At 41.6% G+C, this 13,261-nt stretch overlaps 1 protein-coding gene across 3 annotated transcripts in view; it reads right to left on the bottom strand.

Moving 5' to 3' along the window:
- Nucleotides 1-13,261, bottom strand: part of EXOC2 (exocyst complex component 2) — a 154,814-nt gene that overhangs the window by 115,778 nt on the left and 25,775 nt on the right. For all 3 annotated transcript variants that reach the window (XM_036869276.1, XM_036869277.1, XM_036869278.1), the window contains exons 2-4: nt 8,470-8,629; nt 4,416-4,592; nt 2,312-2,438 (exon numbers count right to left, since the gene is read on the bottom strand). In XM_036869276.1, the coding sequence (XP_036725171.1) occupies nt 2,312-2,438; nt 4,416-4,592; nt 8,470-8,587 (422 nt within the window). In that variant the 5' untranslated portion in view covers nt 8,588-8,629. The remainder of the gene's footprint in view (nt 1-2,311; nt 2,439-4,415; nt 4,593-8,469; nt 8,630-13,261) is intronic.

Consider the following 13,261-nt stretch of genomic DNA (forward strand, 5'->3'; position numbering starts at 1 on the left):
AGAAGCAGAAGTGGAGGGTTGATGTTGACCAGGGATGCCTGGCACAGAAATACCTGTCAGGTGAAGATGCAACTGGTTACTGAGCAGGAGAAGTTGCCACTGTTGCACCTTTCAGCATTCCTCACTGCCCATTATGTCTGTCCTCTGGAATTCCCCCTGAACTGGTTTTAACATTTCACTGGTTTTCCCATTAATTAATGAATTAAATAAAAGCTTGGACATGTGCGCATTTTGTATTTGTATGAGAGTCAAGCTTTTACCTTTTCAGAAACTATCCTTTAGTTATTCCATGGCTGAGCAAATTATTACTGAAACTTTCAAGGAACAACTTGAAAGAAATATTACTGTAAATTTTATCACCGTTTAAGCACTTCTTGAATGTACATAATACTATTTTAAGATCTGAATACAATTCATCACCCTGAAATCTTAAGTCATAAGAAGATTCTTTCCCTGGGGGCAGAGCACTGAGTAGCGCACATGTAAGAAGAGCAGGGGATCACGGTGACGACGACGAACATCCAACCAGCACCCACTGCGAGTGAGTGCCCCCACCGCTGAAACGCACACGCCGCGTGACCCAGGCTGCCCAGTCTGCACCTTGAGGAAGCTGAGCAGACTCCAAGTCACCCTGCAAGTAACAGGAGGGCCAAGAGTTAAACTGAGAGAGGGGCTCAGACCCAACTAGACTGCCTCAGAGAAGAAGAAAAACAACTTCTAAAGAGCCAGGCACTTTTAGTGCTTCTGGCTGGTTACCAACGTTACCTCGGGATTATCCCGACATGTATTAAGAAAAAGAGCTGTAAGAGAGAGTTCAAGCCGAACCCCTGTGTGAGTACTGGCAGTAACAGGAACAATCAAGACAATCAAAAAATAAGCGGACATGAAAAGGTAAAGAGATCAAACGAGGGGTGTGTTACATGCTAAACTAAAAATTAAGGAAATTCATTTTATGATAGTAAGTAACCAATTTAATCCTAACTTTGATAGTTCCATCTAAGGCTCAGACAAAAGTCACACCATATTCCTATACTCATTGTACAAAGGTGCAAAACTGTATCTTCCTTACAAAAGGACAATCCAAAGGGCCCTTCTGCTCCACACTTCCTTTGCGGTGGGCCTTGGAAAGAAGCCGAATCCAGGGCACTGAAGCAGGCCACTGAGAGGCTTACTCTCAACCACAAAGTCCATTCATGCAGGAAACTATGCTCAAATAAAGACCCAGCAATTACTTTTCGTTCCTGGACCTTCTTGATCCTTAAACTCTTAATTTATCGGGCACTGAAACCCTTAGAACAGCTCCAGAATGACCCACGCTGGCCAAAGAGCTTCCCAGCTGTGACCCAGGACAGTCCCCGCTCACTAAAAGCTGCCAAACCCCAGGCCTTTTTCAACACAGGACAACTTCCCAAGACAAACACATGCTCCCTCTCTCTCAGCCAGGGCAAACCCCAGCAGGTGAAAAAGAAGCTTACTTTTGATTTACTAATGGTCTTCAAGTGTAGGCTTGAAGGTTAAATATATAAAGATCAGTGGACAACTTTCTCCATACCTAGAAAAACCTAAAATAAAACTATGGCTAAAGCATTAGCAGAAATAATCTGTCGCCTGCAGAAATGCTTATGGAGAAACTTTCGGTAGTAACTTCACCAGCAGAGTCACTAAGGCCGAGAGACAAGTCAGAAACAACTAACATGTTAGGTGAACTGACTAAGGAAGATGCAAGGATAAAGGCACTGATTATAAAATCTATGAAAACACTGTACTAGGGAATTCCAGATTTGGTCCAAGACATCTTGAAAGATTTACCTGCCACAATTCTGGTAAAGTAAGTCTGAATTAAGTATGAATTACAGGTAGGGGTTGTAAACAAAATGACAAGACTACCTTGGTTCTACTTACGGTCAAATATTTCAAAATCAAAAGCAAAAATCAAGCACATGGAAAATTCTGTTTTAATCTCAAGTACCATCTAAATATTTAAACTTACCAACTCCAGACAACCCATTAATTCTCATATCATTAAAAGTATTAGTTATTCAAAATTTCAAGATACTTTTCCTCTTCACAAAATGTAAACTCAAAAACTGAAGAGGTAAGTAAGTAGCTTCTGCCGACAGTTCTAACCAATTGGAAGGTTCGGTCTAGCAAAGCTGACCAAGCTCCAAGAGATGATGCCCGACTCCCAACAACAGTGGTGTCTTCAACTGTGCTTCCCTGGATGTTCCTGGAGCCTGACTCTCTTCACTCTGAGTGCACAGAACTTTTCAGCAGCTAGAAATAAAGACAACGGAGGCAAGGCAGTACTCACTTTTCAATCTCGATGCCGAGTGGATTAGCAGGACGCAGGGACAAGGGAGGAATCCCTTTATTCCTGTCAGTGCGCATGTCATAGTAATTCATCTCATCAACCCACACAGCAGACTGATCCAAAATACCTACCAAATGAGGAGCACAGCCTTAATAAGATACACACTCCCCAGGCACTAAGTCTTACCATTCTGCTTTACTGTTGAAAGACCTAATACAGAATGCATGCTACAGTAATTTTTTAAAGATTTGAAGGCACAAAAGCTCCAGATTTTTTTTTTTTAAATGGCTGGTAGCTTAATTAAAACCACTAAAAATCTATAAAAAGGCAAAAATAACATCTCTTGATTGCACTGTACATTATTCAATACAGAAGACAAGTTAAGCCTCTGAGAAAAAGTTCTGCTAAAACAAATGTATTTTACAAATAATAAGCAGTACAATTAATTTGGTACATCAACAAAATACCCAACAAACCTTATATCAATATAAAGAAATCAAACAACTTCCACGGAATGCACGGCTTGTGTGATGGAAATGACTAGGATATTCAGGAAAAACAAAATATAATCTCTGAAAACAGTACCCTCTTTCCTGTGGCTCGGACCGGGCCGCAACAGAGGCTGGGCAGTGTGCGAGGGGGCGGAGCAGAGCGCAGGGCCGGGGGACCAGAGGGCTCCTTGTGAGCCTTCTAACTCTACGGGCACCCACAGGTCTGCCAGGATGATGCAAGGAAGCTCTGCCAGAGGGTAAGCTCAGGCCCAGACACTCCCAGGTTCAGGTCTATAGGCCTTTCCTGAGCCTGTGCTGTGCTGAGTCCTGGGCAGAGCATTTTAGCATAAAATCAATACTTTCAAATAAGTTTTCTTCATCTGCTGTATAAACATGATACAAGATGATGCTGGATTCTGTCAAAATGTTTTTAAGTTTCTCCAGAAAACTGGAAACAAGTTCCTGCTTTAATTTCACAGTTCGGTTTTCAAAGACATTAAATAAAAGTGAGTAAACAAAAACAAGAATATTGTATGTATATATGTTTGCATACACACATGTACATAAATGTAAATTCCATTTTTGGTTTTCCCTTAAATTCCTCAAATTTTTATTAAAAAGAATCGAGGAATTTAAGGATATAATGCTGAAGAAAGGCTTTATGCTCTAAGACAGAAAACAAAATTTGCAAAGCTCTTTGCTTTTCTATATGAGAAGTACGGCCTGGGTTTAATTATGCCTGTGATAGTCCTACATTATACAAATATTTATCAAGTACGGACCATGTGCAAGTCATTACAGGACCACAAAGATGAATCTGACAGTATTCTTACTTTAGCAGAGGAGATGCCACATACATAAAGAGCTAGGAAACGAATAATTAAAAACACTAATTTATGCAGCCCTTAGTTTGTGTGAGGACCTATGCTAAGCACTTTCTCCAATGTTCTAACTCATTCAGTCCTCTGAGGTAGGTGGTTCTGTGACTCCACTCCACCCACAGCTGGCTGCTCGTGTGATCAGTCCCGGCTTCTCAGACCAAGCTCTTTGCCCCAAGGCAAGGAAGCACGGGTTCAGGGCACAAAGGGAACACAGGAGGGGGGCTCTAGAGCACAAGAAGAGTGTGATTTCTAGTTTGGAGGCCAGAGGCACACCTAGGTGGGCAACATCTTGTCAGGGCCTCAAAGGACTCAGAAAGTGAAGGAAAACGGAACATTATTTAGGTATTACTGGCTAATTTGGCCAAACCAGGTATGTATTTCACCTCAAATCTTATCTGTATCACAGCAAGAAATGCAATTATTGTATGCAAGATCAAGAAACTAAAATTGGCATTTCGACATGTTAGATGAACAGATTTTACACAGGACAGAACAACAGTTCTTCCAATGCTTATCATCCTTAGAGTTTACCGTTAGCTCAGCAAACTGCCTTTTCAAAAGTAATGCAAACTTTAGCCAATATCCCATTCCTGAAAAAATAAACATAAACTGAATCTAAGTTAATGACATATGAGAGTAAGTAAATTTTATACTAATTTACCAGTTGTCAATTTTAAAAGACAAAACCCACTTTTATTTTCTTCTTTAGAGTAAAGTCATGGGAGATGATACCTATTTTCTCAGGTCTGAGCAGCTTGAAGGAGACTGTGGAGGTTCCTTTGCCACCTGACTTGGTTGTGACAATAATGTCTCCTTTGTCGTTCTTGGCCTGTCCCACGCGACATACAATTTTACTTGTAGACATCCACTCTGCTGTCAGAAGGCAATTGTGCCCACAAATTGTCAGACCTGAAAGTAAAAGCATGCATGTAACAAAGTCCAAAAGAACGGCTATTTCATGAAAAGACAATTCTTCTGTTAGTATCGCCAGGCCTTTTTCATGAACTGAAAAACAGAACTAGAAATAGCATTTCCTGGTACATCAGTTAGTTATTTCTATTCTTCAATATACCCAATATTATTTGCAAATAAACGATTGTCTCTACTGAATTTGTCTGTTTTTTCTCTAATATTTAAGACTTCTTTTAGATTATATTTAAGTTTCTTCAAACATCATTGGAATTAGAAAATAATAACCATAATAATGTCTAGGCACTCCAGATTACTTAACTATGAGAATCTTAGATTGCTTTCATAGGTATTAGAAAGGAATTTATTGTTATTTTTAGAAGTCCAAGTTAGTGCTATAAAGCTCTAAAGTGTATTAATAAATGTGTACATCATTCCCTAAAAAAAATATTTATCATCTTCCTGAAAATAATCCGCACATACTTTTCCTAGTGTTCAATTATACATGATATTACAGAATGAACTGAAGTTGGTAGTTTATGTTAAGCACAGCCTGGAGTCTGTTAAATCAGTAACTGTTCTCAGGCATTACTGGATTACTAGTGCATTTTTCATGTCTGCTTTATCACTCCTGCAACGGCGGTCCACGCTGCCTAAATGTTTCCCTCATGGTCCTGTTGCTGTACTACACTCTGCTCCCAAAATCTCAGCCCGCGCCTGGCATCTCTGCCCAGACCCACGTGAACTGTGATGCAGACAGGGAAGACATGGCCCCAGGCAGAGGACCATCATCCCACCACGTGCATTTCTGCAAAACAGAAACCAATGTGATAAACATTCATGGAGAAAATAGACTGAAGTGTATTCAGCAAACACCCAGACACTCGCACCTTCTTTTCTCATCATTTAACTTTTGATACTTGACTGCTCGGCAGTCAAGTTTAGCAAATGCAAGTTTTTTTGTTTTTTTTTTTTTAATCAGGTACCAGGAACACCTCAACTTAGGCCGAATTCGGTTGAAAAAATGTAGGGAGGGATTCAAGTCATCTTTTGTTACAACTTAAAGCACTGTTTAGTAAGAATGTTATATTAACCATAAAGGAATAAAAACAACTCCATTTTCAAGACGTTTATTGAAATAATTAATTTCAGAGATTTCCCTAAGACATCTATTATTATTTATTCATGTAAGGAATTCAGTTTTTCTAATGACAGCACTTCAAAGTTCCTTTAGGACTAAGTTTTCCATTGGCTTTTTAAATGTGTAATGACATTTACACATTTTTAAATGCATTCATAATTCAAAATTATTTTTCAAAATGGGAGTGTTTGTTAGTTTTCTTGATACTCAATTTTTATTATGAAAAATTTAAGCCATTTAAGAGGTTGAAAGCACCCCCTGGAACTCCTCTCCATCTCCAAGGTAAGCCTGTGAAACACTTCAATACATACAGTGCTCAGATAATTTTTATGTACACATAAATTAGTCTCTGTATTTTTTTTTATATAAATGGGAAATGTTTTAATTTATGAACTGTTTAGTTATAGATGGTATATATTTCAATATCACTCCAGGTCAATACATAACTTGATATTTTTAAATTTTACAATATCAAAAAGATTTTTGTGATTTAAATACTAACTTTAGAAAGGAAATAATGCAACCCAATGTCAGGACTTAATGTATTAAAGTTCCTAATATAAGTCCCCTGCTGGGGAGCTATCTTACGATTAAAACTGAGAAATGGGAGATTTCAGATATACAGACATAAAGTCTTAAAAACATGTTCAGATGAGCAAACATGTATGATATCCATGATGATGCAACTTTGGGAAAAACACCCGGAATAACAGTTTATTCATCTCGTTGTAGCTGCTATCAAGGTTCCTCAGATTTAATATCTGTTCTGCATTTTAACTAAAAAAGTTAATAATCACCATATAATTTAAAACATAGATTTAAACAGATCATTTTAAATGCATGGAAATTAAATAAGATCATACGATCTATTTCTTAAACATGGTTTGCTAAGAAATCTGCTTCATGAAATATAACATCTTTTTTTTTTTAAAGTAACTTGTAGAATTCCAAATAAAGTGTTTTTGTAGTGTTTTACTTGGCTAGTGTAGATGTCACCGGAGTTAAAAAAAAAAACACTTACATTATTTAGTAGGCTAAGTTTGCTTTTTTAAAAAGTGGTTTCTTGGCAATACATGGGCAGGCTGAAAGCTACACTAGCAGGTTTGTAAAAGTCGAGCGCGCTCAGTCAAATAGGAAACGCACTGCCCAAAGCTAAAGCGAGCTCGGCATCCACGCAGACGGGCAGCAGTCACGTGTGAGGCCTCAGTGACTGCCGGTTAAACTGAACCTCCGTCCAGATGGTCTATTTCCATGAATTCTAGGGATTTTTCCACTTTGGATAAAGAACAACCTGGAATGAGCTTTGTCAAGAACCAAGACATAGGATAAGAAAGACTACCTTCATAAGGATAATAAACTTAAGTTTTATTTACTGAAGAATCAAAAACCGTAGCTAGAGAAAACAGTATAAAATGAGACACAGTTAAGTGACACTAGTGAAAAGAACGAGCTGGGGAGGGCAAGACTCAGTAATTAACCATGGTGCCCAGCTCTAATCAACTTTCTCTTTTCCAAGGGATTTCTGGATGGCCAAAAAACAATGTGTCAACCAGCAGCTATAATGCAAGAAAAACAAGCTCCAACTCATAATCTCTAGTATTTACCAAGGGGTCCTTCATAAATTATGAAATGAGTCAAGAGAATGTCTGAATCCAAATAAATTAATGTGTGGGAAATCAGAATACACATTCAGCAGCACATACTGAGGTGCCTCCTTTCCTTATTCTGAATGTATCTGCACACCCTCATGCAGAGTTCACATGAAAATAACCCAAACTGACCACACACCGATATTTATGGTTTGCTCTCTATCCTGGCCGTGCCTGACACTCATCTGTGTTTTAAAAAAAGCAATGATGAGGCTCTATCTTTATCTTTACAGACTGAGACTTAGCAGCTAAGGCAAGAGCATTTTTTTAAGTTCTAGAGAAGATGAAGACAAGCCAGGTGAGAACCACTGACAGACCAGAATACTGAAATAACCAGCAGGAAAGGGTCTCCCCCAGAGGAAGGGGGCACACTGCAAACCAAAATCAAAAAACACTTATGCAGTGCCAAGTGGATGCAGAGTGTTCTATCGCTCGCATCCTTGGGCTTAAAAAGATAAACAGCATAAACTGATCCTAAAAACTAAAATGTAGCTTGCTCTGAATATGTAAACATTAGGGGAACCTAATGAAAACCATGGGTGGGCATGAGTTTGCAGAGAGCCTGTGGCTGTTAAGTCTGGAGGCTCGGTGCTCCCGCCCCAATGGGCATCGGGTGCAGACAAATGCCCACCGGTCCCAGGGTGCGGCCGGGCAGAGCGCACAGGCTCCTCTGGGTGGAGGGAGTTTGGATTTGGTTCCGAGAGCAATAAGGAACAGAAGAGGCCTAGTTCACCCGGCACCTGAGAAGAGCAGACAGCCGTATGAGGGGAGGCCAGAAGAGCTGGGCGGCTGTTTTGGCAGTCTTGGCAGGAGAGGCCAACCCCGAGGAAAGGAGGCAAACCTCGGCTGTGGGGGACTTTCTCAAGGACCAGGCGAAAGACAATACGGGCAAGATCTGACAAAATAATGATTTTAACAGAAAAATCAGAAAACCAAATAATTCTTTCATTTCTATTCAGATCATCCTGTACAGACCTCAGGGGTGTTTTTCTATCACCTTCACTATTTCAAAACAGTATATCTTGCCTCAGTTGCCCAACATAAAAATGCATTCACCATGAACACACAGCATCGTCCCTGCCCTTACCTATGAGGTCAGCTGGCTCAGCGCCCAGGTTTTCTCCTCTAATCGTGACCTTTGTCCACGGGATTCCTTCATTTGGAGAGATGCCTGTCACAAGGGGGGGTTGTCGTGATCGAGACATTCTGCTTGTTGAGGAAAGCAGAGGTCAAGCTACAGAAGTAATCTGTAGAAGAGAAAGGAAAAAAGGGTTAGTGCCAACTGAGATGAGCAGCAACTAGAAATGCCAGAACTAGACATTCAGTACCAAAACACAGCAGTATTCTGCAAACATACAGTGCTGGGTTTTTTAGCTGTCAGTTAGCCTGTCTGCCAACAATTCCTGCACATGACGGTGACTAAGGACACTAGCTAGTACTGGGAGGGAGACATCAAGAACATAAACTTCTGATGTAAGGACAGACAGAACCTAAGGTCCCCCGGAGCTCCATGCCAGCACCTGCTGCACCCGAAGTATATGCTGGAAGTTCCTGAAGGAGCACATTCTGAACTAATCAGATTCATAAAATTAAAGAACATCTCCATTCTCATAGGTGTACTGAATTTCATTTTATTTTTGTATTAGACTTAGTGTAGCAACTCTTTTAAATGTGTTCAAATCAATACACTGACATTTTCGACACGCAGACAGGAGCAGAGACTTGCTAACTGTCCCAATGCGGAGCCGGCAGAAGTGCAGCTTCTGAGTTCAGATGCCCTGCGCTCTAGTCCTGGCACTCTAATTCCGCTCCAAACCTCTGTTTTCATATATGGACACTGCGGCCAGTAACAGAACCTTCCATAAGGCTACAACAAAGATCAGATACATAATACCAGCAAAGCAGAGCACCTAGCGCACAGTAGGCAACCAGGAAATGAGAAAACCTCACTAGTAAACCCACAGAACTCCTCAAGTGCTCAAGGCTTCAGATGCTCCAGAAGACAAGGGAAGGGTGGGTTCAGAGAAAAACAGCTGCTGGTTGTCTGTCCTTTCACAGAGTGAAGTTAGACAGTGGCCCCTGCCTTCACCCCATCATCAGCCAGATCAGCTCCATCTCTCACAAAACCAAACAGAAGGGACCAGGACTGAGGGACAGACACCAGGCACAGAGAGGAGGGTGCCAACCCTCTCACCCGACTCCACTCTGTCCGGGTAACAAGAGTCACTCTGGAGAAACTAAGGAGCCCTGGAAAGAGAGAACCGAAGACTCTAACATGGAAGGGTCCTCCCAGAAAGGACTACTTGCAGCCACGTCACCCAAGGAAAAGCATATACAGACCAACTCTGCCCACGCACAGACTAAACAAGCAGCTGTCACAGCCTCATCCTAAAAGGCACAAGGACAAAGACTGTAAGGTGGTCAAGGGAAATACGTGAGCGAGAGATGAAAGTCAGATTAAAAAAACAGATCCAGGGCTTCCCTGGTGGCGCAGTGGTTAAGAATCTGCCTGCTAATGCAAGGGACACGAGTTCAAGTCCTGGCCCGCGAAGATTCCACGTGCCGCGGAGCAACTAAGCCCGTGTGCCACAACTACTGAGCCTGCGCTCTAGAGCCCGCAAGCCACAACTACTGAGCCCACACGCCACAACTACTGAAGCCTGCGTGCCTAGAGCCTGTGCTCCGCAACAAGAGAAGCCACGACAATGAGGAGCCCATGCACCACAACGAAGAGCAGCCCCCGCTCACAACTAGAGAAAGCCCGTGCACAGCAAGTAAGACCCAATGCAGCCAAAACTAAAAAAACAAACAAATAAATTTTAAAAAAATAAAAAAATAAAAAATAAAGAAAGATCCAGAGGAAACAGAGATAAGGCTACGGGCTAAAGTGCTTCCCTGCAAATTACGTTGAAGTCCTAATCCAGGACCTCAGAATGTGACTGTATTTAGAGATCGGGACTTTAAAGAGGTGGTTAAGGTAAAATGAAGTCACTAGGATGGGTGCTGATCCCACGGGACCAATGTCCTTATACGAAGAGATGAGGACACAGACACACACAGAGGGACAACCACGTGAGGACACAGGGAGCAGGTGGCACCTCCAAGCCGAGTAGGGAGGCCTCGGGAGAAACCAGCCCTGCCCACACCTTGATCTTGGACTTCTAGCCCCCAGATCATGAGAAAACATATGCCTGTTGTTTCAGCCTATGGTACTTTGTTATGGCGGCCCCAGCAAATTAACACAGTGGATAACAGGAAACACACACTCTCTCTCTCTCACACACACACACACACACATTTCAAAAGTACTGTAAACTTTGACCCCCAAATAAATATCTGCAGAAGGAGAAAACTCTTACGTTTAAAAGAACAGGATGCCATGGAAAGGAATCAATCCAAGAATAACAGCTCTTGAAACTTTCAAAAGAGGCAAAAGAAAAAAGATTTATATTCTCCTGTTAATGTAAGAACTGACCGTTGGTTTAACCAAAGTGGTAATAAGGCTGCAAAATAGGCAGGTGTGTATCTGGGAAGAGGGGGAGGGAGTTTTAAATTTTTTTTTTTTTTTTTTTTTTTTTAATAGTTTGTTTATTTATTTATTTACGGCTGTGTTGGGTCTTCGTTTCTGTGCGAGGGCTTTCTCTAGTTGTGGCAAGTGGGGGCCACTCTTCATCGCGGTGCGCGGGCCTCTTCACTATCGCGGCCTCTCTTGTTGCGGAGCACAGGCTCCAGACGCGCAGGCTCAGTAGTTGTGGCTCACGGGCCTAGTCGCTCCGCGGCATGTGGGATCCTCCCAGACCAGGGCTCGAACCCGTGTCCCCTGCATTGGCAGGCAGATTTTCAACCACTGCGCCACCAGGGAGGCCCCGGGAGTTTTAAATTTTATCCAGAAGTGACTATCCAGATATTAGCAGATTAGCCACAGAATCTGGAAACATGGAAGTGGGTGCTGGCAGAGTGAGCTAAACGAGTCTGGGCTGTGCTGGATAATAAAGAGGTGACAGACCTTTGTCCCTGGTTTCTGGGAGGGAGACTCAAAATCCAAGGAGTGTCTTGGCTCTTCATGAACCCTCAGTACCCCGCTCGTACGTAGTGCTCATGACAGCCCAGTACCAGGACTGCCAAACCAGAGACAGCAACCCTGTGATTAGAGGGCTGGGGTTCTGAGCCAGGTGCCATCAGCTTGGCCTCCTCTGAGAAAGGGGAGGGGGCTGGAGACTGAGTTCAATCATGCCTATGTAAACTCGTTTAATGCAATTAAAACAGCAAAACAACAGCAGCAAAAAGCGAAGAACCACAGGAGGTTACCATTCATCTAATAAGCCAAATGAGGCAACCCAAGCTTATCTTGAACTCCCCTCCCTCCCCATCACACCCCCTGAATCAAACAGAATCCCCTGGATTCAGTCCAAGGTCGGCTGCTTCTCTCCCTGGATACTGAAGCCAGCCAGCTCCTAATTGGTCACTCTGCCCCTGTTATCCCTTGGCTGCAATCCCCCCTCAGCAAACACCGGAGTCAATTCTCCAAACTACAGATCTAATCATCATTCCTGATTCAAAAAAAACATCTCCCCCACTGCTCAGTGGTCTCCAGTCCCCACGACATCCTTAGCATCTTATTAAAACCTGTCACCATCAGACTCTTCTACACCCCCTAGGTCATCCTCAGTCATTTCCCACACCCATCTAACACTAACCACACAAGTCCACTCACCTCTTAAGAACCACCAAGTACTTTTTATGCCTTCCTGATTTCATTTACCTTATTTCAACTAAATAGAAAGACTTTCCAAGTTTGTTAAGTCCTTACCAATATTTCAAAGTCAAGCTTAAATGTTACCTTCTCTAAAAAGTCTCCCTGATCCCTCCTCCTTCTATAGCACTTCTGTTATGTAAGTGTTACATCTTAGACACCAAGTCTGTATCTCCTCATTGAAAACACATAATATTTAATCAACTCTAGTTTTCTAATACCTGTCATACAGTACCTGACACAAAATAAACATGCCAGATGACTGCTGACAGAAGTTGAATAAATGTTTTCTGAATGTTCATGGTATCAATGGAATACTGGAATTAAAATAGGACGAAGAGGTACAATGGGTAGAGAATAGGGATGGGGACAGGTATTAGGTACACACATGAAAAAACAAAAAAAAGTTTAAAAGACACTTGTATACAATAGCATCAAAAAGAATAAAATACTCAGGAATGAATTTTACAAAAGTGCAAAACTTGTACTTGGAAAATTATTTTAAAATGTTGAAAGAAATTAAAGACCTAAATAAATTGAAAGATGTGGACAGGAAGACTTAATATTGTTAAGATGGCAATACTACCCAGGGTTAGGGTTAGACCGTTTTCAAGGTCACACACCCAACTCGTTGTAAAACAGACCAGACCCTTGGTTTCCTGACTCACAGGACTCTGATACCGCTCTTTCCTTTAGAGCATCCTGCATCTTACTAGGTCATCTGTGTATCTGATAGTCACACTCTAAGAACCTTAGTTGTTTCTTACATGGCTGGGGGAACTGGCTCATCCTGCTGTGAAACAGAATTGAAATTAGAGTACCTCTGGTCTCAAAAAAAAAAAGGGTGCGCGCGCACACATACATACACACACACACACGCACACAAACAATTAGGACAAGACACTTTCAATTTACTCCCAATTTTCCAAATCCATTTTGAAGGCGTTTACAGAGGATCATAAATCTTACCTATGTTATCCTCAAAGTTTGTCCAAGTAAAACAAAGTAGTGTCTGGTAATAACAGGTAATGTCTGGGCCACTATGGAGAGTCATGAATCAAAAACTATGATCTCTTTTCTTATTTATGATTGAAAAGTACAGCTCTGTTCCAGATATACACATCAA

The sequence above is a fragment of the Balaenoptera musculus genome, chromosome 11, assembly GCF_009873245.2.
Source record: "Balaenoptera musculus isolate JJ_BM4_2016_0621 chromosome 11, mBalMus1.pri.v3, whole genome shotgun sequence".
Taxonomy (NCBI): domain Eukaryota; kingdom Metazoa; phylum Chordata; class Mammalia; order Artiodactyla; family Balaenopteridae; genus Balaenoptera; species Balaenoptera musculus.